Source organism: Scyliorhinus torazame, chromosome 7 (genome assembly GCF_047496885.1).
Source record: "Scyliorhinus torazame isolate Kashiwa2021f chromosome 7, sScyTor2.1, whole genome shotgun sequence".
Classification (NCBI taxonomy): domain Eukaryota; kingdom Metazoa; phylum Chordata; class Chondrichthyes; order Carcharhiniformes; family Scyliorhinidae; genus Scyliorhinus; species Scyliorhinus torazame.
Genome location: NC_092713.1, coordinates 267,375,216 through 267,402,762, shown reverse-complemented (window position 1 = coordinate 267,402,762; position 27,547 = coordinate 267,375,216). Strand labels below are relative to the sequence as shown.

Below are 27,547 nucleotides of genomic sequence, written 5' to 3'. Positions count from 1 at the left end.
GGTTTCTTGACGTATTGTGCAGTGGAAGATGTGCACCCTGCCATCATATCTGGGTGCCTTTTTTTTTTAAATTTAGAGTACCCAATTCATTTTTTCCAATTAAGGGGCAATTTAGCGTGGCCAATCCACCTAGCCTGCACATCTTTGGGTTGTGGGTTGAAACCCACGCAAACACGGGGAGATTGTGCAAACTCCACACAGACAGTGACCCAGAGCCGGGATCGAACCTGAGATCTCAGTGCCATGAGGCAGCAAAGCTAAGCACTGCGCCACCGTGCTGCCCCTAGGGTGTTTTATTTAAAAGGCACTGGCACATCGATTTCTTTGTCATGACCCTACTGTGGGAGCAGGAGGTGATTCCACATTCAGTGGCACTTTTCTCCATGTGTTGCTGAATGCAGTGGAGGACAAGAGAGGCATCCTGTAGATAGAAGGAGGAGGCCGAGCCATGTGGCCAACCCTACATGGGAGGACACTCAAGATGGTCAGTGTCCATGGAGAACTGCCCTATAATTGCGGAAATGGGTGAATGACCACATCTGCACCACTAGGGTAAGTGAAACCTCAACTTCTCACACTTACTTCACTGAATGGCAATGGGGACATTGGCCTCAATGGCAAGGACAAGGGCACCATCCGTGCAGCCCATGTATATAAGAACAACCCAACGCGATAAGGAAATCCATCTAGTTTGCAGGTGGAGAGGCAACCATGGGTCCTGACCCTTCCACACAGAGAGCTCTGATGCTGTCTGGGGCAGGGGAAGGAAGTTAGGTGTTAAAGCACCAGCAGCACCAATAATGACATGCCTCTGTGAGCCACATCCTTTTATATGCATGAGCTCAATCCTCTGGAGGGAGCGAGTGAGAGAGGGGGGAAGAGAGGGGGAGACGGAGAGAGAGCTCAGGCAGTCATTCACCATCTCCTCTCTCACTTGCAAGTGCCAGCAGGAAGAGGGGAAAGCCAGAAGATGACTCCCTGGTCCAGCAGACCTCCAGCCCACTGAGGACCAAGGACATTGGGGAGCAGGAGGAAAGTGTGCCTGAGAGCCATCACAGCAGTCACCTGCACCCTCCACCATACACACCTTGGTGGGTGCTAGATATAGTTCAGGCAGGGCCTCACATACTGATGGTCACTGCACAGATATGTGCCCACAGCGGGAGGATCCAATCTCACTGGCACTCAGAGTACTGCTGGGGAAGAGGCATCTGTGATGTCCGACTCCAATAATAAGCCTCTGGGATTTGCCCAGCACAAGATGCTGGAGAGACACTGAGAGGTGGGGGGGGCCATCAGACAGAATTGGTGGAGGCCCTCAACAAAGTGGCATGTGAGGTGGAGGCGTCAGTCCACCTGGTCTGATTAAATGGTTCTGCTCAGTGCGTGCATAGCAGTCCGCATGGGGAGGTTCCAGTTTCTGTCGGAGATGCGTGCAGAGCTGCACTCCATCGCTGTGACCATGGGTGAGACCTTGCTGTGGCTACACAAGAGGGGGACGGGGCACCTCGGCCTCCCCCCAAGTGCCTCCTCAAGAAGTCAGGAAGCAGCCCTCGGGCACCCAATGGGAGGAAAAGCGGCTGTTGGAGGGGGTGGGCATTGATTAGCTGGGGAGGAGAGGATTGAAGAGGTGGGGTGGGTATGGAGGCCTGGAAGGGGGTGGGGGGCAGGGAGGTTGTGATAGTAGGAGAAGGAGAGATGCTGTGGGAGCCGTGGAATAGGTGAGTGTATGGAGCAGAAGGGTGTGAAAGGCCATGCTGGAATGTGGGCAGGTATGAATGGGCATGGGGGGGAAACAGTGGGAAAGGGATTTAGAGGAATGTAGAGGCTTTTAGTTTAGACGGGCAGCATGGTCGGCGCAGGCTTGGAGGGCCGAAGGGCCTGTTCCCGTGCTGTACTTTTCCTTGTTCTTTGTTCTTTTCTTTGTTCTTAGGGAAGGATCTGTAGTATTAACTGATGAATCCTTGAAGGCAAACTGAGGGAATGAGTGATATGAAAGGATGGTGAGGGTTAAAGAGGGCTATATGATCACCCTATAAGGATACTCATTTTAATGGCTAATATTACATTTCAGCACATTACTAAAAAAAATAGTTCAGTTTACATGAATAACTGGTACAATAGACCTTCAATAATAATTAAGTCTTTTGATTTGTACTCACCCACTTGTGTGACTATCTTGTGGATTTGATCTAAGTCAGAGTTTCCTGGCAGGTAAGGATTTCCTGTTGCCATTTCAATACTCATACATCCAAACGCCCAAATGTCCACGGGTCTTGTGAAGAAAATATGAAGAAATGTTTTAATAAACTTTATCGGAATCCGTCAATTATCTCCTGGGAAACATCCTTGAATGTAAAGACTAAAGTGTTCAGTTGCATGTGTATGGGAGCTAGCACATGCAAACTGTATTGAGTGGTAATTTTATGCATTATTGGAGCAGGTGATAATTTATTTTACTTTTCTAAATATTTTCGCAGGTATAATATACATCAATGCAATTAACAGTAATTGTTAAGAAACAATTAAAAGGTTTCTCTATGACCTTTTAACAGGTTAGATTAGTGCTTGATTTTAAAGAAAAAAAATATATGGGTAATCTTATGCACATATCTGCAACAGATTCAACATCTTATCACTGCACACTTCCTGTCAACAAGATCTTACTTCCTGTTATGCTTTTTTTAAAGCTTTGTGTTGGGTTTTTCTCTTTTAAGTTCTCACATCCACAATCATCTGATGCTAAACACCTGTGCAAAGTTGTCTGGTGCCACTACAACCCCTCACCAGTCCTGATTCTTAATATCACCATAAGAACATAAATTATTGTTTTGTGGGACCCAGTTTCTCAGCATGTACTGCAGAATAAATTTGAGGCTCTAACCAACTCTATCCCTACGCACCAACAGCAACCACATGAAATGCCAGTTCCATGCTGATCCCACATCGGACCCTTCTGTATTGAGAGGACCCACAGAGAAGATTTAAATTGTTTACAGCTTGGGAATACTCAAACAACGAGGAGATGACTATGAGAATGAAATGAAATGAAAATGAAATGAAAATCACTTATTGTCACAAGTAGGCTTCAAATGAAGTTACTGTGAAAAGCCCCGAGTCGCCATATTCCGGCGCCTGTTCGGGGAGGCTGGTACGTGCTGCTGGCCTGCCTTGGTCTGCTTTCAAAGCCAGCGATTTAGCCTCCCTCTGCTCCCCAACTGCCATTTGTTTTGCTTTTTACCTATAATTTATAAAATAAAGTCAAGGCCCAATACACAAATAAGGATAGAAAGGATGACTTTGAAATGGAGATTGAATAACATCTGTACTTCCTGATCCAATTATTTTCCATCCTCTAACCCTAGTCTCCACATCGTAACTCATTGGTGTCACAAAGCACGCTGATGTTATTTGCAGGGGTTTCCCAACTTGGAACACCAGTTCATGGGGGTGTATAGTTGTGTTTTGTTTTGGTGTGAGGAGACAAGTGAAACCCCAGTGAGAATAACTAGCCCAGTCGTGTAACAATTATTAAAGACTATTTATTGAAGTAAAGAAAAGACAATTACACACAAACAGGATGACTCTACTCTCATGTAAATCAGATGTATGAATTATTAAACACACACTGTTTCTACAGAATGTACCCCTTGTTATATAATATATTGGTGATACCTGAACTCTGTAAGACTTCCCCTGTTCCCCAAAGAACATCCAATTGAATAACCAGCTATTGTTACCACACAATACAGGAATGTTATTCAAATCTGGAAACCGTCTTTTTCCTGGTCCAGTGAAGATATTTTATAACTGTTGCTATGAAGATTTACTGCACTGCCTTGGCTCTAAGACTTAGATACTTGTTTGCTGAAACCTTGACCTTCAGGCTTGGTGGCTGGAAACTGGCCTGTCCACCTTCTGAGACTGCTAGATGGTAACTGACTCTCCTGGCTTTCCAGAGTCTGGGCAATTATACCTTTGTTGTTCCTTGATTATACCTTCTGTGTATTTTACTGTCTGCCCCCATCAACTTCCTTCACTAACCATGAACATATGTATATCTTAGTGATCTTCCCAATTGTCTATAATCTGTCTCTCCTCCATAAACTATTCACACTTTATTATCTAAACTACCATTCTAATACCAATTGAATACTGTCTACTGCTGTCTCCAGGCAGGTTCATGACATTAGGAATGCAGTTTTGCTAACTATAAGTTATTTGTAAATAGTCTTGGTCTAGTTTCTTTCCATGTTTATTAGTAAATGTCCAAATATCAGCATCACATACCAACACTGGCGGACGAGTGTGTTAGTAACAGGGATTCTGAAATTTACTACACTTGCTGACACCCTGCCTGCTACTGGCAGATTATGAATTATTTTTTCCCAATAAAATAAATGTCTTCAAATTTGGGATCTCAAAAAATTTAAATTATCTGGTGTAGTTACAGGTCCCGAAGCATTAGCCTGCCTCTTTCTGAACTAAGTACAGAAGTGGAGTTTTGCGACTGACAGTTCAGGAGTACTTACATAAGAACAGGAGTCGGCCATTCAGCTCCTGAAGCCTATTTTCCCATTCAGTTAGATGAAGGGATCTGTATCTCAGCTCCACCTATCTGCCTTATCCCGTAACCCTTAATACCCTTGCCTAATAAAAATGTAAATGCTTTATTGCATTCTGCTTTTTTATGGTGCAGCATTAAACAGGCACTATACTGCATATTACACTGTATAATTGTGCACATAGGATTCCTATTCATTCAAGATTGTTTCAACTCATCACAAGTCACTCCTCCTGGAGACATGGGAATATTTATCTTGCAGTTTGCGAGAAGCCACATGAGGAAGAAAGTAAGGAGCACTCCTGCAATTATTTAATTTACTGCAGCCCATCACTCTCCCATGCAAAAAGTAGAATATTGATATGAGCTAATGCAAGGCCTATAGCCTGCACTTTCGCTTTCACCAATCAGAACAAAAATCACGAGAGTCACCTGCATCACACAGCAGCATGAGTCAACCCTGGCAGGATTGAGACTGCTTTGCATAGTCAGCAGTTTAATTAGTGACACTGTAATATTACTGCAGGTGCCTTCTGATCATCTTTACAGTTAGCATGGCACTAAGCATAATGTATCCAATTAGCTAAAACCGCACAACAAAATACGCTTTTTAAAAAGGACATAAAAATGAATAATTAACAGTAACTTTGTTCCCTGTGAGGATATTTACATGAAGGCATCATTAATCTTGAGGCTGCTGAATGGAATGCACTTAGCTAATTAATAAGGTTTCTTCATCAATGTATTCTGTAACTTGGCAGTTTGTGAAATACGTTTTTATGTGTCTTAATTGCTGCAAGATAGCACCTGCTCTCTCTTATTCAATGAATTTTGATGTATTACAGCATCCACCCTGAGTCGTTAATCCTGATATTTAATACATTTCTGCAACAAGAAAAACTGAATAAAACTCTTTTTGTACCTGGCCCGTGAGTACTTGATACTGGTCCTCAATACACAGCTGTGTCGCAAAACTGCATGAATATATCAATAGCATACACAGATATTTAACTGCTATCTATTGAGCACAGCTAATGTGCGTTAATAACTATGCCAAATGAAAATAGAAAAGCTTCACTGTTCTGGGTGGTAAGGTATTATTTAAATGGAGGGAGACTTCAGAATGCTGCGGTACGGAATTACCTGGATGTTCTTGTACATGAATCACAAAATGTCAGTATGCAGGTACAGCACATAATTACGAAGGCAAAAGGAATGTTGGTCCTTATTACAAGGGGGGAATAGAGTTTCAAAGTAGGGAAGTATTGCCACAACTGTACAACTGTACATTGCATTGGTGAGACTATATCTACAGCATAGTGTACCGTTTTGGTCACCTTACTTCAGACTGGGGGAAGTTCAGATAAGAGGCAATTCTGGATTCCTGGGGTGGAGGGGTTATCTTATGAATAAATGTTGAGCAGGTTGGGCCTTTACTCATTGTAGTTTAGGAGAATGAGAGGTGACGGTAGCAAAATACAGAGGATTCTGAGGAGGCTTGACTGGGTGGGTGCTAAGAGGATATATCCCTTGTCTGGGGAACTAGAAGGGCACAGTCTCAAAATAGGAGGTAATGAGCAGGAATTTATTCTCTCCAAGCCTGTTAGCGTTTTGAACTCTTCCCCCAGTGAGCACTGGAGGCAGGGCCATTGAATATGTTCAATGTTGAGTTAGACAGTTTTTTGATTGGCAGTGGAGCCAAGTATTTTGGAGAACAGGCAGGAAAGTGGAGTTAAGGCCACAATCCGATCATCATAATCGTAATGACTGGGAGAGCAGGCTCAAGGGGCCAAATGGCCTATTCCTGCTCCCATTTCTTATGTTCTTAACCATCTCAGTCCAGAAGGGGAAGGACCCGATTCAACGGACTGAAGTAAAAGTCCACAGTCAGGCGCGTTTGGCAGGCAGTTCCTCAGCGTCTGCAGTACCGAGTAACATCCTGCTATCCAAAGGCACTTTGCCATTGTTTTGGGCCTCAAGGAATTTCTCCCCATCAAGGTCTCAGTTAGAGGGATTTGCTGCTGGCAAGATCAGCACGCCAGAAGGAAAGGCTGATCGCAGATTGGGGAGCCATTTTGTCCGGAAGCCCCAATTTTCCCCCTTCAGGACCCTCTGGCTTTATATTGACCCCCAGCCCAACCCACCCCTTCCCAACCTAGAGGAGATCCCCAGGAATCCCCCTCACCACCCTACTTGGCAAGGCCCAACTGGGCTCGAGCCCTAGCAGTGCCAACCTGGTACTGTCAGCCGGGCCCCAGGCAATGCCATCGTGGCACTGTCAGGGTGCCAAAGTGGCACTGCCTAGGCGCCAAACCGGCAGTGCCAAGGTATGCAGGTGCAAGGGGGAGTACCAGTGTGCCACCCTGCCCTGTCCCCAACCACCCAGGGGTCTCCAATGGCTTGAGAGACCCCCCTAGATGCCATTACGACTGGTCTATGTTTGTGTGTGGACCAGTACCTAACAGCACCCTGTCTCCCAGGCACAGCTATTGAGTCCCATGTGCCGGGTGAATCCGACATCCAGGTATTTAAATGAATGGTAGATTGGGCCGGGCAGAGCGAGTTGGGTTATTTGCAATTGGCCCGGCGACCGGCCCTGCGCGGAGCTCGATTTGGGGCTCACGCGCGATTCACCCGCTGTGCCCGAATTTGCACCAGGCGCAATGGGATTGCTGAATAGCCCCCCAGGTTACCGACATGGCCTATACCAAGAGAACACAGTACTTCTCCACATTATGGGTGCGATCCAACGGACATGCTGCGCCAGAAAAGCAGCTCGCCGTGGCGCAGCGCGACCGACAAAAAACGGGAGACCTCGCTCCCGGGAGTTGTACCCGGTTTGAAATGCCTCGCGAGATCTAACGCGATCTCATGAGACGTGGCAATGTAAATCCCACCCATTGTGGGGATCCACCCCTTCGCCTCGGAGATCTTGGGTAAGCGCTGTTCAGCACTGGTCCCCACAAAGGAGGAGATGGAACGGCACTCGTGGGGGTCGCCCAGGGGTTCGGAGGCCTCCAGATGCATGCCCTGTGGACAGGGTACCCTGGCACTGCTGGTGCCACCGGGGCACCCTGGCACTGCCACAACTGGCATTGCCAAGGTGCCCAGGTGGCACTGCCAGCTGGTAGGGGCACTGCAAGATTGGCACTGGCAAGGTACCAAGCTGGCATTTTTGCACGGGTGCGATCGGGCTGTGTGTGCCCTGCGTGGGCGTTGGGGGGGGGGGGGTCTTGGGACCACCCCCACACTGCATTGCTGCTTGGGAGGTCAGGGGTCATGGCAGGGGCTTTGGAGATCGGGCCCCATTTAAAAATGGCGAACACTGGGAAACACGTGGCTAAGCGTGCTCACTAAGGAACTTTGTTCCCATTTAGTTGAATCGCGCCCTATATTGCATTTCTCTCGACCACCATTGCCCCTGTCCTCCAAGAGTCTTGTTATTATCTACCAGTAACCTAACTCCACACATGTCCTCCCACACCTGAGATTAAAATCTCCTTTCCAATCTCACTTTAGCTTTGTATTGCTTCACCTCATCACTGGCACCTTTCAGAGTGAATTAACCTTGCTCACATTCTCCCCCCTTCCTCCAGTGATGGTTTCCTCACTTCTCTCCCTGATTCGACAGACACCTCCATGGGCTTGTCTGTACACTATAGACGAGAGTGTATGAGGTGTTCGACCAACCTCCTATGGTGGAATATTTCCCTCCCTGCGACCAAAGGCTTATGTCTGCTTCTCTGCCACAAATTGCTTTCTCCAACCTTTAACTGACAGATCTTCCGTTACCCACTTTGAAACTTTAGGGGCGGGATTCTCTGTGAATCGGCGCAGTGGCCCGAACCCAGCGCCAAAAACGGCAAGAATCACTCCGGAGTCGGGCCCCCCGAAACGTCGCGAATTCTCCGGCCCGGAATGGGCTAGTAGCGACGTGACGCAATTCGGGACGGTGTCACCCGTCACGGACGCACGCGGCGTCACTGCACAAAAGACGCTGCCCCCCCCCGGAAACCCGGCAAAATGGCCGCCCGCCACTGCCTGCCCCCTTTTTCCCCTTATCGGGATACTTGGGAAGGGGGATATGGGGGAAGGGGGTAATGGGGGAAGGGGGGAATATGGGGGGAGGGGGCATATAGGGGAAGGGGGGACAAACCCGGCCCTTCAGGTGGACGCCGCCATCAGAACGTTCCAGGGTGACCACGTGCCAGGGACAGACCCAGAGCACCAGACGGACACCGGCCACATCTAGTGCGAGTGCAGCGACGCCGGTGGGCCACACCCAGCGACGAGGAGGGCAGCCACAGCAACAGACCCCCATCGCAGCCGACCCAGGACACTGACGCACAGAACACTGACGCCCAGGACACTGACGCACACGACACCCACACACAGGGGACGGACGACACCCACACACAGGGGACGGATGGTCAGGAATCACCACTCCAGGGGACCCCGGACTTCGGGTCGGATAAGGAGCACGCCATTACGCCACTGCTATTTCCTACACCCTCCACCATCGCAGAGACACTCACCTCAGTTGGGCAGTTTAGCGATGAAGCATCCGGGACACTAACTGGTGCGCACAACACAGCCGTCCCGGTACAGCAGGTGGAGGCAGGAGCAGCCGAGGGGCCGGGTGCTCGGAGGGCAGCCTGGCACAGGCAACCATCTGCTGCCCAGATGGGTCCCAAGTTCCTGGAGTTACCACACCCACCCATAGACCCGATGCAGGCATGGAACAAGGGACGACCGAAGGGGGTGACGGCCAGCTTGCGGCAGCTGGTATGTGAGGGCTGATAGAACATCAGCCTCAGGTAAGCGTGCCCCCCTACCCCCGAGTCACCCTCGCCGAGGCAGACAACGGGACCGTGCGCTGCAGTGTCACGGCCGCATGCAGGGACGGTCCGGGTGGAGGGTGGTACTGTGGCCATGGGTCAGACATTGTCAACGATGTAGAGCCCAGAGCTCATCACAGGGCGGGTTGCCATCATTCTCCATGGCCTGATTAGACACGTTTCCACCGGCGTCCGTGTGAGCCCGGCCCGTTGTGCGGCAGGTGGATGTGCAATGGAGGGGTGGTGTGCATGCAGATGGGGTGTGGGTGGTTGGTGTTGGATGGCTGGGGTGAGGGTGGTAGGCTGGTGCCGTAGTGTGCAGTCTGTGCCCATACTCGGCGATTCACACGCCCCCCTAGTCCGTGAACCGGGCGGCTATCAGCCTGTCCCGTGCCCGCTTGCCCAGCCGGTAATGGTGGGCAGACTCCCGTCCATGTCCAGCCCGTCCATACTGACCATTGCCCCCATCCTCCTCATCTGGGGAGGTCTGCACCTCATCTTGCTGCTCCTCCCCGTCCCCCTCCTCTGCCGGCAGCACATCGCCCCTCTGCTGGGCTATGCTGTGCAGGACGCAGCAGTCCACAACGATGCGGCCGACCCTATCTGACGGGTACTGGAGGGCCCCTCCAGAGCGGTCCAGGCACCTGAAGCGCATCTTTAGCAGCCCAAAGCACCTCTCTATTACACCCCTGGTCGCTGCATGAGCATCGTTGTAGCGGTTCTCCGCGTCAGTCTGTGGCCTCCGTATAGACGTCATCAGCCACGACCACAACGGGTAACCCCTGTCGCCCAGCAACCAGCCCATCAGCCGGGGGGGGGGGGGGGGGGGGGGAGTCCCTCGAACATGGTGGGGATGAAAGATTGCGCCAATACAAATGAGTCATGTACACTTCCCGGGTACCGGGCGCAGACGTGCAGGATCCTCATGCGGTGGTCGCAGACCACCTGCACGTTCATGGAATAGGTCCCCTTCCTATTCGTGAACGCGGCCCCTGGACCATGGGCATCCTGGCTGCCGCAGCGAAGCCCGCTGCCCGGGCATCCTGGCTGGCCCGGTCCACAGGGAACTGGATGTAGCGATCCGCAATGGCATATAGGGCGTCTGTCACTGCATGGACGCACCGGTGCACCGATGCCTAAAAGATGCCGGACAGGTCCCCACTCATTGCCTGGAATGACCCCGTGGCATTGAAGTTCAGGGCCACCGTAACCTTCTCGGCCACGGGGAGAGGGTTTCCTCCCCCAGTGCCACGCGGTGCCAGGTGTGCCATCAGGTGGCAGATGTGTGCCATGGTGAGGTCCTGGTACGACGAGCGGGGCCGGTACACACGGGGCCTCATTGGGCATCTCTGTCGCCGTGGCACCACCACCACCACCTCCTCCTCCTCGTCCTGTTGTGCAAGCAGCCCTCCAACCTGGGCGGCTGCCACCTGGCTCCCTGCGGCACGCTCCTCTGCGGCAGCCTCCACTGCCTCCCTGGCACGCTCCTGCTCCAGCTCCCCCAGGGCAACATGTAGAAGTGCGGCTACCGCCACGGCGGCCAACATCGCTGGGTGATGACCAAACATCCTGCAGGGAGTGGGGGTGGGGGGGGATAGATGACATGTCACCACTGCTCCCCACCCCCCCCACCCACCCCCGCAGCCAGGTGCCATGGTCTGCATGGTCACAACTGTTGCCAGCTGGCACATGGCCAGACGGACACCCCTCCTCCCCGGCAAGCACCCTCCCCAACCCCCTCCCCTCCCTCACTCCTCCCCAGCACGCACCTTCTCTATCACTCACCCTCTCTGCCCCCCCCTCCTCCCCGGCATGCACCCTCCCCAACACCCCACCTTTCCTCCCCGGCACGCACCTGATGCGCAATCAATTTCTCTCAAGCGATTCATAACTGAAGGCTTTAATCTGCTAGAACTCTTCCCCAGCAGCTTCGGTACAGAAAGTGAAGGCTGCTGGGATGGCACCGTTTCTTATACTCCGCCTCTCAGGGCTGAGCTATGTACAACAGCCAATGGTGGACTCCTGGGTCTAACCAATGGTCATCCACCTCTTAGGTACTGCAATACCTGGTACTACCACATTCGACCCCTGTTAAAAAAGAGCCCGGCGGGGGTGGTGGCCAGCGTTAATAGTCACCTTTCGCATGGTATGACCAGGTATGGAGGTACCGCAATGTCCAGGGTATTTACAAAGTATTCATAGTGCAGCAATCAGTCGATCGGGTGGCCTCGTCGTCCTTCTGGAGTGTCTGGGCTTCGGTGGTGATTCTGATGAGGGTCCCGGCGGTTGCGACTCCGGGAGCGTGATGTCGTCCTCCCTGGCAGCTTCATCACCCCGAGGCGGCGCTGTTGGGGCAAAAGGTTGACGGGGGGGGGCGCCTGTAGGGGGCGTCGTTGTGTGGTCAGGCCTAGGCAGGAGCGGCGGGAGTACTGACCCTCCAGTTAGGTGCTGTGGGGAGGGTGGGGGCAATGGTTCGGGTGCGCGTGGGGTTCCGGCGGGAGGCAGGTCCCGAAGGGAGACTGTGTCTTGCCAGCCGTCAGGGAACGCCACGTAGGCGTACTGGGGGTTGGCGTGCAGCAGGTGGACCCTCTCGACCAACGGGTCCGACTTGTGCGCCCTCACATGTTTCCGAAGCAGGATGGGTCCGGGTGTCGCTAGCCAGGTTGGGAGCGAGGTCCTGGAGGAGGACTTCCTGGGGAAATCCAGGAGACGTTCATGAGGTGTCTGATTTGTGGTTGTACAGAGCAGCGGCCGGATGGCGTGGAGGGCCACCGGGAGGACTTCCTGCCAGCGGGAGACTGGGAGATTCCTGGACCATAGGGCCAGTAGGGCGGTCTTCCAGACCGTTCCGTTCTCCCTCTCTACCTGCCCGTTTCCCCGGGGGTTGTAACTTGTCGTCCTGCTCAAGGCAATGCCCTTGCTGAGCAGGAATTGACGCAGTTCGTCGCTCAAAAAGGAGGACTCCCTATCACTGTGTATGTACACGGGGAAACCGAACAGTGTAAAGATACCCTGGAGGGCCTTGATGACGGTGGTTGTGGTCATGTCTGGGCAGGGGAAGACGAAAGGGAACCGGGAGTACTCGTCAATCACGTTCAGGAAATACGTATTGCGGTCAGTGGAGGGGAGGGGCCCTTTGAAATCCATGCTGAGGCGTTCAAAGGGACGGGAAGCCTTTATCAGGTGCGCCCTCTCTGGCCGGTAGAAGTGCGGTTTGCATTCTGTGCAGGTTTGGCAGTCCCTGGTGACTGACCTGACCTCCTCGATGGAGTCGGGCAGGTTGCGGGTCTTGACAAAATGGAAAAAGCGAGTGACCCCCGGGTGGCAGAGGTCCTCGTGGAGGGATCGGAGGTGGTCCACTTGTGCAGTGGCACAAGTGCCGCGGGACAGGGCATCAGGGGGCTCATTTAGCTTCCCCGGACGGTACAAGATCTCGTAGTTGAAGGTGGAGAGTTCTATCCTCCACCGCAAGATCTTGTTGTTTTTAATCTTGCCCCGCTGTGCATTATCGAACATGAAGGCAACCGACCGTTGGTCCGTGAGGAGAGTGAATCTCCTGCCGGCCAGGTAATGCCTCCAATGTCTCACAGCTTCTACTATGGCTTGTGCCTCTTTTCCGACCCAGGAGTGGCGAATTTCGGAAGCGTGGAGAGTACAGGAGAAGAAAGCCACGGGCCTGCCCGCTTGGTTGAGGGTGGCCGCCAGAGCTACGTCGGACGCATCGCTCTCGACCTGGAAGGGGAGGGACTCATCGATGGCGCGCATCGTGGCCTTTGCAATGTCTGCTTTGATGCGGCTGAAGGCCTGGCGGGCCTCCGTCGACAGGGGGAAGGTTGTGCACTGGATTAGGGGCCGGGCTTTGTCTGCGTAGTTGGGGGCCCACTGTGCGTAAAAGCGGAAAAACCCGAGGCAGCGCTTCAGGGCCTTGGGGCAGTGAGGGAGGGGGAACTCCATAAGGGGGCGCATGCGTTCAGGGTCGGGGCTTATAACTCCATTACGCACTACGTAGCCTAGAATGGCTAGACGGTCGGTGCTAAACACGCATTTATCCTCATTGTATGTCAGTTGAGGATTTTCGCGGTCTGGCGAAATTTGTGGAGGTTGGTGTCGTGGTCCTGCTGGTCATGGCCGCAGATGGTGACGTTATCCAGATACGGGAACGTTGCGCGTAAGCCATACCGGTCAACCATTCGGTCCATCTCTCGCTGGAAGACCGAGACCCCATTAGTAACACCAAAGAGAACTCTTAAAAATTGATAGAGCCGCCCATCTGCTTCGAAGGCAGTGTATTTGCGGTCACTATTACGGAGGGGTAGCTGGTGGTAGGTGGACTTGAGATCCACCGTGGAGAAAACCTTGTATTGTGCGATCCTGTTTACCAGGTCGGCTATACGGGGAGAGGGTATGCGTCCAGCTGCGTAAACCTGTTGATAGTCTGGCTGTAGTCGATGACCATCCTATGCTTCTCCCCGGTTTTTACCACCACTACTTGAGCTCTCCGGGGACTGTTGCTCGCTTCGATGACTCCTTCCCCCAGCAGCCTTTGGACCTCTGATCTGATGAAGGTCTGGTCCTGGGCACTGTACCGTCTGCTCCTGGTGGCGACGGGTTTGCAATCCGGGGTGAGGTTCGTAAACAGGGAAGGCGGGTCGACCTTAAGGGTCGCGAGGTCGCAGACAGTAAGGGGAGGTATAGGGCCGCCGAATTTAAAAGTCAGGCTTTGCAAATGGCATTGGAAGTCCAGCCCCAGGAGGGTAGCCGCGCAGAGGTGCGGCAGGACATACAGGCGGAAATTGTCGAATTTCCTGCCTTGGACAGTGAGGTTCGCTAGGCAGAACCCCTTTATCTACACTGAGTGTGACCGAGAGGCCAGGGAGATCCTTTGGTTTACAGGGTGGGTTACAAGTGAACAGCGCCTTACCGTGTCGGGGTGAACAAAGCTTTCCATGCTCCCAGAGTCAATGAGGCAAGACGTCTCGTGGCCGTTGATCAAGACTGTCGTTGTAGCCGTTGCGAGTGTCCGGGATCGACTTTGGTCCAGTGTTACCGAGGCCAGATGAAGCAGTTGCGGGTTCTGATTGGGCAGCGTGTAGTCGGCCGTGCTGGGGACCTGGGGCCCCATCCAAGATGGCGTCACCCATGGGTCGCACTCCGGGGATGAACAAGATGGCAGCAGCGATGGACAAAATGGCGGTGCCCACCCGTCCAGCGTGGTGTCCGGGGTCAAGATGGCCACGCCCGTGTGTCACACATGGCCCTAGGATAGGGGGGTGGTGGTGAGCGCTGGCCAGTCGGGGCCTGAAGGGAGGGTTGCCGCGGCGGTCCGGAGTCGCTGGAGACCGGGCCAGGCAGACCCCCAGAAGGCCTTTCTTGCCGCACCCTTTGCAGGTGGCGGTGCGGGCCGGGCAGCGCGGGTGGGGGTGATTCGCCAGCCCGCAGAAGAAACAGCGGGGCCCGGCGGTGTTAGCGGGCCATCTCGCAGCGCAGTCCTGCGGGGTCAGGGGGGAGGTCTGTGGGGCTGCCGCTGCGGGGTGCCACGCAGCCCAGGGAGCTGCCACGCGGTCGGGCGCATAGGACTGCGCGTTTTTGTAGGCAACGTCCATGGACCCTGCCAGGGCCCCTGCCTCTCTGAGTCCCAGAGTGTCTCTTTCTAGGAGTCTTCGGCGGATATCTGAGGACGTCATACCTGCTACGAAAGCATCCCTGATTAAAAGTTCCGTGTGCTCGTTCCCCAAAACTTGCGGGCAGCCACAGTTTTGGCCCAGCACCAGTAGTGCCCGGTAGAAATCTTCCAACGATTCCGCGGGGCATTGCCGTCTAGTCGCAAGCAGGTGACGAGCGTAGACCTGATTTACAGGGCGGATATAATGTCCTTCTAGCAGTTCGATCGCGGCATCATAATTCTCCGCCTCCTCGATAAGGGGGTAGATCCCAGGGCTGACCCTTGAGCGCAGGAGATGCATTTTCTGTCCTTCTGTGGGGGTGCCTCCGGCCGTATTGAGGTAGCCTTTCAAGCACGCCAGCCAGTGTTTAAAAATTGCAGCTGAGTTCTCCGCGTGGGGGCTGAATTGAAGGCACTCGCTTTTGATTCGGAGATCCATCCTTCCAGCTTAAGTCTAGCAGATTAAATTGATGCTCAATCAATTACTCTCAAGACGAAGTGATTCATAACTAATAGGCTTTAATCTGCTAGAACTCTTCCCCAGCAGCTTCGATACAGAAAGTGAAGGCTGCTGGGACAGCACCGTTTCTTATACTCCGCCTCTCAGGGCGGAGCTACGTACAACAGCCAATGGTAGACTCCTGGGTCTAACCAATGGTCATCCACCTCTTAGGAACCACAATACCTGGTACTACCACAGCACCCTCACCAATCCCCCCCCCACCCCCCTCCGGCACGCACCCTCTCCAACCCCCACTCCCCTCCCCTCCCCCAGCCCCTCCCCGTGACCCTCCCCCTCCCCCTGCCCCTCCCCAGCCCCTCCCTCCCCCAGCACCTCCCTCCCCCAGCCCGTCCCTCTCCCCAGCCCCTCCCTTCCATATCCCCCCCCCCACCTTCCCCCCAGCCCCTCCCTCCTCCCCAGCCACTCCCTCTCCCCAGCCCCTCCCTCCCCTCCCAGCCCCTCCCTCCCCCAGCCCCTTCCCCGCAACCCCGCCCCACCACCTGCGGCCGTGCCGTCACTTCTCCGGCGACCGCCACACGCCGACCCCTACCTCCGCGCTGTCCGACGTCAACCATCACGACTGGTTGACGCCGTTAAATAGGTGGTTTGATTTACGCCGGCGTGACCTGTGGTCATGTCGGCGGGACTTCGGCCCATCCAGCCCAGAGAATTGGGGCAGCCCCGGGGCCTGTTGCGTCGCGCCGGTCCTCGACATTCTCCGAGGCACACGGCGTGATTCATGTCAACGGGAGTTTTGGGGGGCCGGAGAATATCGTGGGCTGGCGGGTCGGAGAATCCTGCCCTAGATCTTCCTTGTTTCCAATCCCCCAAAACCCACTTTTACTCAACTCTCTGCAGGTTCTTTCTCGTTGTTCAAGATTAAATTTTCCTATAAACCCTGTCGTTCAATGCCTGAGCATGTGTGAACCCCACTCTCAACTTCTCTGTCCCCCTTTTCAGCTCCTTGTTTGACAATGTTGCGACCCTCTTCTTATCATCAAGCATTTACTTTGAAAAAGCCTGTCCTTCACTACTTTATCAGATCAATCTACCATCCTGTATCTACAAGGCCTTTCTGCCTAAAGTCTTCGAAGGCCTCATTGCTGGCCAACCTTGCAGTCACCTTTCTCAAGGCTCCCAGTTTGACTCCCTCTCATCCAGTTTACAAAAACAAGTAAAGTCAGTTAGCTTCAAGAATGTCACATGGGGAGTTTTTTCTCCTAATTTTTCCTTGTTTCTGTCCTTGGTTTATTCTCCCAAAATAAGTATTCTTCTTGTGTGATCCTAGAAAATGTCTATCAGCAGGCTATTCAACTTGAAGGGCATCACTGTGAGCCTGAACCAGTTTTCCTCATACGTGCCTCTGCAGCAGTGCACACAGGCTCGTTATCACACCTGTGGATTTTGAAATCTCGCCCCTGATTCAAATCGGTTAGCTCAGCACAAACCAGGCACCAAACAAGGGTCCTCCCTGGCCTGTACGGCTCAATAGCAGAGTACTGCTGAAGGGAATAGCTGCATATTCTTCTCCTTATGTAAATTAAGAGAAAGGGAAGATAAATATTCTTAACAATATGTACCTACTTTCCATATTTGGTGTCACCGACAACTAACTCTGGAGCCCTGTACCACCGAGTCGCCACATATTCTGTGTAAGGCTCTCCGGGGGCAGCCACTGAACGGGCAAAGCCAAAATCACAGAGTTTAACAACGCCAGACCCCGAGACCAGAACATTCTCAGGTTTGATATCACGATGAATTATCTGCAGGAGAAATAAGTAGACAAAAAAATAATTAAATAATTTACAAATTTTGTCCGTGGAAGGGATGAGTAAATTCAATGAATTGCACCAAGCCATTTCAAATCACAGCAGAGTTGTTCAAACTTCATACACATCATGAGCGATATGGAGGCCCTTCTGTACTCATGTATTGGTCACAAAAGAGTAAGAAGTAAATTGACTTGGCAGTGTGGCTGGTCATCTGACTTCCATATCTCTTCTACAGCTATTGTCTAACCAATTACCAGAATACACGCAAAAGGCACTTTGGTAAACCATCTTGGAGATGGTCTCTCCCTCCATCAATTGGAAATAAACAGGTTCCAGTACTTTACCAAGCATTTCAAAGGATGTTAACCCTGTGGAAAGTCTTTTTAAATTTAGAGTAACCAATAATTTTTTTCCCAATTACAGGGCAATTTAGAGGGCCAATCCACCTACCCTGCACATCTTTGGGTTGTGGGGGTGAGACCCACACGGACACGGGAAGTATGTGCAAACTCCACACGGACAGTGACCAGGGACCGAGATCGACCCCAGGTCCTCGGAGCCGTGAGGCAGCAGTTCTAACCAGTGCACCACCATGCTGCCCTACCCTGTGGAAAGTTAGAGGTATACAGTAACATAGCTAATGGTAGCCATGGTTTATATCATAGCACCCACCTATTAGTTGAAAGGTTGTGGTTTCAATTTCCACACCAGAGACGTGAGCACAAAAGTCGAGGTTGACACCCCAGCACATTGAAGTACTGCACTGGTTTTTGGATTCAACATTAAACTGTGGCCTCATCTGCCCCCTCACATGGATATAAAAGATATGGCACCATTTTGAAGAAGAGCAAGGGCGGAGGGAGGGGGGAGTTATCCCTAGTGTTCTGGCCAATATTTTTCTCTCAGTCGACAACACAAAAACAGGTTGCCTTATAACACTGCTGTACCACATTGCTGTTTGTAGGAGTTAGCTGTGTGCAAACTGGCTGCTACATTTCCTACATCACACCAGTGACTGCAGTTAAAAAATACTTCATTGGCTCTAAAACACATTGGGCCGGATTTCCTGCACCCCCCTTCCTTGGGGCATGTTTTGCAGTGGCGGACCAATGATGGCTGGCGGAAGGATCTTCTGGTCCTGTAACTGTTGATGGGAGTTCCTGTTGTTCGTACCCTCCGTCTTTGGGGAACCCGCAGCGCAGAGTTGGGGGGGGGGGGGTCTGCCATTGACCGGACTGGAAGATCCCGCCAGCAGGAACGGCCAGAAAATCCCACCCCTTGTGTCACCCTGGGACCACGAAAGGCACTATATAAATGCAAATATTTCAATCCTATAATATTTTGCACTGCTGTAAAATAATACACAGAAGCCAGTTTTATTATTCGCAAGGTATTCTACTAGATGGTTAAATAGCAACTGCAGTATTACAGTATGCTCCTATAAATTGCACAATTTGCAAGATCTATGACAAACAAAGCAATATTTGTGTTTCAGTCGTCATATTCTTTTGGCCCAATGTGCCTACAATTACTCAGATTTCATCTGTCTCTGTTTCTCTGAGATCGTCATAAAGTTGCCTGTATTGCTTGTGTAAAGTTTCCAATTGAGCTTTAATGCCGTTAACAGCCAAAAGCATGAATGAACCATTTTTCTGCTTTGGGGAATACGTTCTGACAGCTCATTTTCTTGCAGATTCTGGGTTCCAGGCTATTACCTACTATCTCTAATCAGTCTCTTATAACTCTTCACTTTATACATATGTACCAGTTGTTGTCCTATGGCACTGAATACAGGCAATTAAGGCCTGTTGTTACCACCTTGTGAAGAGCAGTAAAATTTAACTCCCCTAATTTACTATTCCAGGTCTGGCTGTAGCGCAGTTCAATTGTACAGGAGTCCCATTGTATATGTTTTCAGATTTTAAAGCATTAATCAGATGGGTTTTCTGAAGCAAATCACAACACGAGATAGGTTTATTGACCCACTTCCTGAATTTAAAGAAAAGTAGGTAATCATAACCCTCATTCATACATCACACACTTTTCTTGGACTCCACACACACACACTAGTACAGAATGGGAGAATATGAGAATAGATTTAAAGATTTTTTACAGTTCATGAAGGTGAACAATCGAAGAATTACATGGTTAACTGTCCATTAGCTGGCCTTGATGCGGTGATCGCGAGGTCTGGATAGAGTGGACGTGGAGAGGATGTTTCCACTTGTAGGAAAAACTAGAACCAGGACTAAAGGGACGATCCTTTAAAACAGAGATGAGGAGGAATTTCTTCAGCCAGAGGGTGGTGAATCTGTGGAACTCTTTGCCGCAGAGGGCTGTGGAGGCCAAATCACTGAGTGTCTTTAAGACAGAGATGGATAGGTTCTTGATTAATAAGGGGATCAGGGGTTATGGGGAGAAGGCAGGAGAATGGGGATGAGAAAAATATCAGCCATGATTGAATGGCGGAGCAGACTCGATGGGCCGAGTGGCCTAATTCTGCTCCTATCTCTTATGGTCTTATGATTCCTCATTGTGACTATTTTGTTCGGTTGACTTCCAAGGTGTAGCTGTACAGAACCAATTTGCACATTTTATATCCAAGAAATCTTGGTTTGCAATAGATTTTCTCTTCTTACTCTGCAATATCTGTGCACAATACTTCCAAGAAAGAGAGAAAAAGAGAGAGACAGAAGGCTCTTTGCACTCTTTCAGTATATCTGTCCAATCTCCGCTCTATGGTTTGGTGAACAGTTCTTAAAAAGCCTTTCTGGCTGTATATTCCAGAGGAAGTGGATGAACATGTCTGCTATCGTCATTGTGTTTGTAGCACAGGTAATTATCTTTTTGACCTCTCATCTCAGAATCATTTGAAGAGTAATTGTGTCAAAGCACCTTTCACGCTCTCTGGGTGTGAAGGGGTGGTTGGTTGGCGATGGTTGGGGCATTGGCAGTCTGTTTTTTTTCATTCCACCTGCACAGAATGCAAGTTGTGCATTATGTCTGCCATGAGGGATCAATGACTATTTTAAATGCTTTGTTCATGTCTGGAGCTACTAGCACTGGTTGATTTGTCAGAACAGCTCTCAGCTTCTCAAAAGACGTTTGGAACCTTTCTTTCCAAACTATCGTCGCTTCCTTTCTGTAATGAGTCTGTTAGTGTGGCAGTAATATTACTGAAGTTAGGTACAAACTTGCGATAGAAACCACACATCCCTCAGAATCTCATTATTTCACATTTTGTTGTGGGGTTGGAAAATTCGCCACTGCCTGTACCTTTGCAGTTCTGAGCAGTACTTGTCCTCAACCCACCATATGTCCTAGTAGGTCAGCTGAGCCTTAGCAAACACACTTTTTACAAGGTTGACCTTCAGGTCAGCTGACTGTAACCTTCGGAAGCAAGCTTCCAGTTGTTTGGGATGACTTTCCCAGGTGTCATTGTACACTAGTAGCTCATCTAGGTACATTGCAAAGCTGGATCGTGTTATGCTTTGATATGGGCATCTTTCAAAGATAAATCAATACACATAGGCACAGGAGATGATTAACATTGCAACAGTTGCTATTACTTCAGCAACTGAACTAACAAAATACAGCGATCCCATAAAAGTATGGCAAGCCAAACAAGACATATCGTATATAACATGTTCCTCACCCCTTATTCGAAATGTCAGTTTAACAAAACATTTTCTGAATTAGAGAGAGGGTAGACTGCCTCAAAGGAATCACAGAATCCCTTTAGTGCAGAAACAAGCCATTTGGCCCATCAGGTCTACACTAACCCTTCAAAGGAGCACCCTACCTAAGCTCAAACCCCCACCCTATCCCAATAACTCCAGTTAACCTAGACACTAAGGGGCAATTTAGCATGGCCAATCCACCAAACCTGCACATCTTTGGACTGTGGGAGGAAACCAGAGCACCCGGAGGAAACCACTGCAGACATGGGACAAACTCCACACAGTCACCCAAGGCCGGAATCAAACTCAAGAGGTCTTCTCTCCAATATGGGTTATGGCGGATTTCTGGTTTTACAGAGTAATGTTCATTGGAGACTGATGATAATTTCGGACTTATAGTTGAATCTCAAGTTGTGTCAAATGCAGGTAAAGTTGAGACAACTTCAACTTCACTCAAGCTAGACTGAGGTGGTCAGACTGGAGTCGACATTCCTTGACTTGGAGATGGCTCACTCAAAGTGTGAAATCAGGCTCTTCCACAAGAGGTGTATCTTTAGACAGTGCTTGACTTGACAACAGTTGATCAACATGTCTTTGCCAGGTGAGATCATTTGCGGTTTGGACTGTATGAAGCAGGTCCTGTCAGAGAAATCACAGTAGCAGAAAACCATTCAGCTCCGGTCTTATAATGAGCTAGAATGTCTAGTCCAGAACAGAAAATCCTTGGGTGTGATATTTGTGCTCCTCTCTCCACTTGGTCATGGTGTTGATCTTGCACAACTAGTATTTTTGTAATGATGTGGAGATGCCGGCGTTGGACTGGGGTGAGCACAGTACGAAGTCTTACAACACCAGGTTAAAGTCCAACAGGTTTGTTTCGATGTCACTAGCTTTCGGAGCGCTGCTCCTTCCTCAGGTGAATGAAGAGGTCTGCTCCAGAAACACATATATAGACAAATTAAAAGATGCCAAACAATGCTAGGAATGCGAGCATTAGCAGGTGATTAAATCTTTACAGATCCAGAGATGGGGTGACCCCAGGTTAAAGAGGTGTGAATTGTATCAAGCCAGGACAGTTGGTAGGATTTCACAGGCCAGATGGTGGGGGATGAATGTAATGCGACATGAATCCCAGGTCCCGGTTGAGGCCGCACTCATGTGTGCGGAACTTGGCTATAAGTTTCTGCTCGGCGATTCTGCGTTGTCGCGGGTCCTGAAGGCCGCCTTGGAGAACGCTTACCCGGAGATCAGAGGCTGAATGCCCTTGACTGCTGAAGTGTTCCCCGACTGGAAGGGAACATTCCTGCCTGCTGATTGTTGCGCGATGTCCGTTCATTCGTTGTCGCAGCGTCTGCATGGTCTCGCCAATGTACCACGCTTCGGGACATCCTTTCCTGCAGCGTATGAGGTAGACAACGTTGGCCGAGTCGCACGAGTATGTACCGCGTACCTGGTGGGTGGTGTTCTCACGTGTAATAGTGGTATCCATGTCGATGATCTGGCACGTCTTGCAGAGATTGCCATGACAGGGTTGTGTGGTGTCGTGGTCACTGTTCTGAAGACTGGGTAGTTTGCTGCAAACAAATGTCGCGCAACCGCAAACGAACCATTGTAACCCTGGGGTTACCCCATTTCTGGATCTGTAAGGATTTAATCACCTGCTAATGGTCGCATTCCTAGCATTGTTTGGCATCTTTGAATTTGTCTATATATGTGTTTCTGGAGCAGACCTCTTCATTCACCTGAGGAAGGAGCAGCGCTCCGAAAGCTAGTGACATCGAAACAAACCTGTAGTATTTTTGTATACACACACAGACACGCATGCACCGTGTCTGCTCCGCTGCATAAGCGCTGCTCCGTCCTCAGGTGAATGAAGAGGTATGTTGGACATACCTCTTCATTCACCTGAGGAAGGAGCAGCTCTCCGAAAGCTAGTGATATCGAAACAAACCTGTTGGACTTTAACCTGGTGTTGTAAGACTTCTATCAATGGTAAAGAGCACAGGCTGTTTGCCTGAGGTCCTGTTCTCATCAGAGGTCAAACAGTAACTGCCTGAGTTCAATTCCATAGGACGATATTGCAAGTTCTCGCAGCTTGAAGTCATGTAACACCTCCTATCATTCCTGCAAAATGTTGGACAAAGGATATATTTTCCTTGTGCTGGAATCTTGAGGTGTTTAATTGGAGTCAGGATGCCTTTTGTTCTTGGTGACCTTGGTTATGGATCCACTAAACATGCCCCCCTTATTGAGAACATTGTGTTAGAACAGTTAATGCTTCAGCCATTAGCACCATTATTGGAGGATTAGGGTTTGCACAGCTGCCTTTGTTTGTAACTGGCTGGGGCAGGCAGCCCATCTACTAGGGCATTTTGTTGGCTTGGCAAGACGTTTGAGCTGTTAATCTTCGTTCACTTTGAAACTGCTCAGAAACCTCCAGAAACCAGCATGTGACCAGCTGGAGCCAGCTTGTCAGTTCTGCAATTGTCCATTTTGAAAATGTCTTTATAATGTAGTCCGGCTGACCAAGATTATATACACATATATAATATATATATATATTACTTCACTTTCAGCCATGACAGTAGATGTCATAGGTGTGACCACTCCACATCAATGGCCAATGCTGCACCCTGCTTGCAGCTAAAGAAGCGATACCTGTGTGTTGACCGAATATTAATGTGAGTGGTTGCTGATCAGTCAGCGTGAATTTCCATCCAAATAGGTCCCGGTGAAATTCCTGGATTCTGAAAATTATTCCCAGTGCTTCGCGTTCAATTGGAGCATATTGGCTCTGCTTTATTTAAAGTCCGTGAAGCAAACTCTATAAGCCTCTCTGCACCAGAGGGGATTATGTCTGAGGCCCCAAGTCCGTAAGGTGATGCATCACATGCAGGTTATAGTGGTAAGGGTAGGTCAAAGTGCGTCAGCACCTCGGAATCTGTCAATGCTGCTTTAGCCTTCTTGGATGCAGCATCACAGACTTCAGTCAATTTCCAGGCCTTGTTCTGACACAGATGCTCATGCAAGGGTTTCAGCAGGGTTGGCAGCTGAGGACTAAATCTCCTCTAATAATTCAGCAGCTCTAAGCAAATCTGGCTGATATTCCGAGGAGCTGGAGAATCCACAATAGCCTTGACCTTGGAGTTTGCTTTATGAAGCCCAGCAGCATCAATGACGCGCCCCAAATATTCCACAGAAGGTTGAAAAAAATTGCACCTGTCTTTGCGAACCCATACACCATATTCCTTGAACCTTTGTAGGGTGGCATCCAAGTTCTAGAGATGATCCTCATCAGACATTGCTGCCCCTGTATCCAGTTCCATATGTATTCGTTGACCCATCAGCAATGATGTTACGCATTAGCCCTGTGAACTATCTGTCACTGACAAGATGTGGAGGCTCCCGTCTTTTACAGACTCGCCGTAACTCTGGTCCCCCCATTCCTGCTGTAGGATATGCAGATTTTTTTTCTTCTTACGCCAGACTTCAGATTTATTTTTCTCTGGCTTGCTTCACTGATTCAGTGCTTCTTTTTTGTTTTTACAGGAATGTTCAATGTGTCCCTTGTTGCCACACTGATGGCATTCAAGTCTCTGCACCAACATTCAGATGGCCAGGCTTTCCACAATGGTAACATTCCAGGCTGCTTGCTAACTTGTGTGCATGCTCAGCTGTCATGTTATGGACTCGAGTTGATGCGCTCAGCTGCTGTGCTTCTTTTGCAGCCATTTCTGTGGAGACTGCAATCCCTATGGCTTTCTGCACCTTTGACAGGAGGCATTTCTGGATTGCTTCACTACGAAGGCCACAGACCAGCCTGCCATGGACGATATCATCAATGCTTCACTGAATTCGCAATGTTCAGTGAGCTTTAAAAGTACCACAACATACTGGGCCATTGTTTCCCCTTCTTCTTGCTTTCTTTTATGAAGCCTAAATCTTTCTGGCTTAGGGGGAAATGCGTCTCCAGGACTTTTACTCTGTCCTGATACATTTTTGTGACCGGTTTGTCAGCCTCGCCAAACTTCCTAATAAGCTTCTTTGGCTCCCATTACATGTAGGAAAGCTGCTGCCTTTCTATCATTTTCAATTCCATTTACAAGGACACAAAACTCAAAATGTTCAGTGTAGGAGCTCTACTGTTCAACAGCCCCATCAAAATGTCCCATCGGTTGGGTAAGTGTAGTTATTTTCAGCCTTTTATTTCCTTTTCTTCATCAGTTGCTGTGTTGCCAATTGTGGGAGGCTATATTAGGGGTAATGCGGTACCTAGGTGGGATGTACCTTATACTGTAATATGAGTGGTAGAACCTGCCAGCAGGCGGAGCATAAGAGTCTGTGTTTCACCCACAGCAGCCATTCTGTACCGGAGCTGCGGGGGTAACTACTTGTTCATTAAAGCCTTCAATTGGACTACAATCTCGCTTCAGTAGTGATTGATCGTGCATCACCAATTTAAGAGCTGTCAGTGCTGTCACCATTTCCTTCCACTCGGTTGTCTCCGCAGATGTTGTCATTCTCTGCTGTGACTTTCCCCATCTGTCGGGTTCTGGCAGACTCACAGGCAGCGAGGCTGCTCTTTTTTTTCAAATGTTTAAAAACTTCTTTGCTCCCGTATAAAGCAGAGCCGCAATCTCCTTTTTTTTGATTGATTGACTGATTTATTGTCCCATGTACCGAAGTACAGTGAAAAGTATTTTGGAACATGTGACAATAAATCAATCAATCAATCAAAAAAAAGGAGATTGCTGATTCGTGAGGTTTTATTTAATTGGCAGGGACTTTCGCTCTCTGTGTTTCCTATGGGATCCCCAGGGATTGGCTTCTTGGTTCCCCTTCAAACCTGCCAAACTTTAAAAACGGATTTTTAAAATCATACAGCAGCAATTGCAGGCCTTAATTTTTTTTCTGTACACAGGGGGGGGGGGGGGGGGGGGGGCTGCTGTTTGATGTTAGAATTGTTGGATGTGTCCAATTGATTTTCCCGTGATTCGGGAGTCCTGCTGGGCTTGTGGTCCAATCAGGGCCAATTTTGTTTCACTAGTAATTTCCTTTACTAGTTCCTTTCGGTTATCATTATTATTATTTTTTTTGAATGTCCTTTTGATTTTACTTGAAACAACAGTGCTTCTGATTGCCACCTTTGTCCAAATCTCTTCTGAACAGCTCCAATTTTAAAAAAAACTTGTTGTTACTCTTCAGTTTCATTTTTTTGTTACGTCTGCATGTTGATTTTTGTTCCAAACTCTGCAGGTTTCTGTATTTAACTCTGCCAGCCTTTTTCTGCAGTTCAGTACAAATCCAACATGCGGCTCACCGGATGAAAAATAAAGGCCGGGATTCTCCGCTATCCGGCGGGACGGGCCGCACCGGTGCCGAGGAGTGGCGTGAACCACTCTAGCATCGGGCCGCCCAGATGGTGCGGAATCCTCCGTACCTTCAGGGGCAAGGCCGGCACCGGCAGGGTTGGCGCCGCACCAAACGGCGCCGAAGGGCCTCCGCCGGCGGCGTGAGTTGGCGCATGCGCGGGAGCGCCAGCGTGTTCTGGCGTGATCCCAGTGCATGCACAGGGGGTTTCTTCTCCGTGCCGGCCATGGTGGACCGTTACAGCGGCCGGCGCAGAGGGAAAGAGTGCCCCCACGGCACAGGCCTGCCCACAGATCGGTGGGCCCCGATTGCGGGCCAGGCCACCGTGGGGACCCACCGGGGCCAAATCCCCCCGCGCCCCCCTGAGGACTCCGCAGGCCGCCCGCAGAGGCAGGTCCCGCCGGTAAGGACCTTGTTTGATTTACGCCGGTGGGACTGGCCGAAAACGGGCAGCCACTCGGCCCATTGCGGAGCGGAGGATCGCCGGGGGGGCCACTGCCATCGGCCACCGACTGGCACGACGTGAATCCCGCCCCCGCCGAAAAAGCGGCACCGGTGAATCCGGAAGCTGGCATCGGGCCGGCGGGGCGGGATTCACGCCACCCCCCGCCGATTCTCCGGTCCGGTGGGGGGTTGGAGAATCCCGCCCAAAGATTCTTACTTACATAGATAGATAGAAGATAGGAGCAGGAGGAGACTTTTTGGCCCTTCGAGCCTTTTTCGCATTTATCACGATCATGGCTGATCATCCAACTCAATACCTTAATCCTGCTTTCTCCCAATAGCCTTTGATCCCATTCACCCCAAGTGCTATATCTAGCCGCCTCTTGAATATATTCAATGTTTTAGCATCAACTCCTTCCTGTGGTATAGATTTGCTTTTCGAGTGGCAGTACCGCAAAGGTCCATTGACCTTGTTTGCAGTTTGTTATGTTTTGATACTGGTACCTTTCAAAGATAAATCAATGCACATAGGCACAGAAGGCGTTTAACTTTTTAAAAATCTTCTATAATTTCGAGCACCCAATTATTTTTTTCCAATTTTGATGCAATTTAGCATGGCCAATCCATCTACCCTGCACATCATTTGGGTTGTGGGGGTGAGACCCATGCAGACACGGGGAGAATGTGCAAACCCCACACAGACAGTGACCCGGGG

At 50.3% G+C, this 27,547-nt stretch overlaps 1 protein-coding gene across 2 annotated transcripts in view; it reads right to left on the bottom strand.

The window, feature by feature from the left end:
• LOC140427021 (cyclin-dependent kinase-like 3) overlaps positions 1 to 27,547 on the bottom strand; it is a 325,265-nt gene that overhangs the window by 180,275 nt on the left and 117,443 nt on the right. For both annotated transcript variants that reach the window (XM_072512424.1, XM_072512425.1), the window contains exons 4-5: positions 17,151 to 17,329; positions 2,163 to 2,275 (exon numbers count right to left, since the gene is read on the bottom strand). In XM_072512424.1, the coding sequence (XP_072368525.1) occupies positions 2,163 to 2,275; positions 17,151 to 17,329 (292 nt within the window). The remainder of the gene's footprint in view (positions 1 to 2,162; positions 2,276 to 17,150; positions 17,330 to 27,547) is intronic.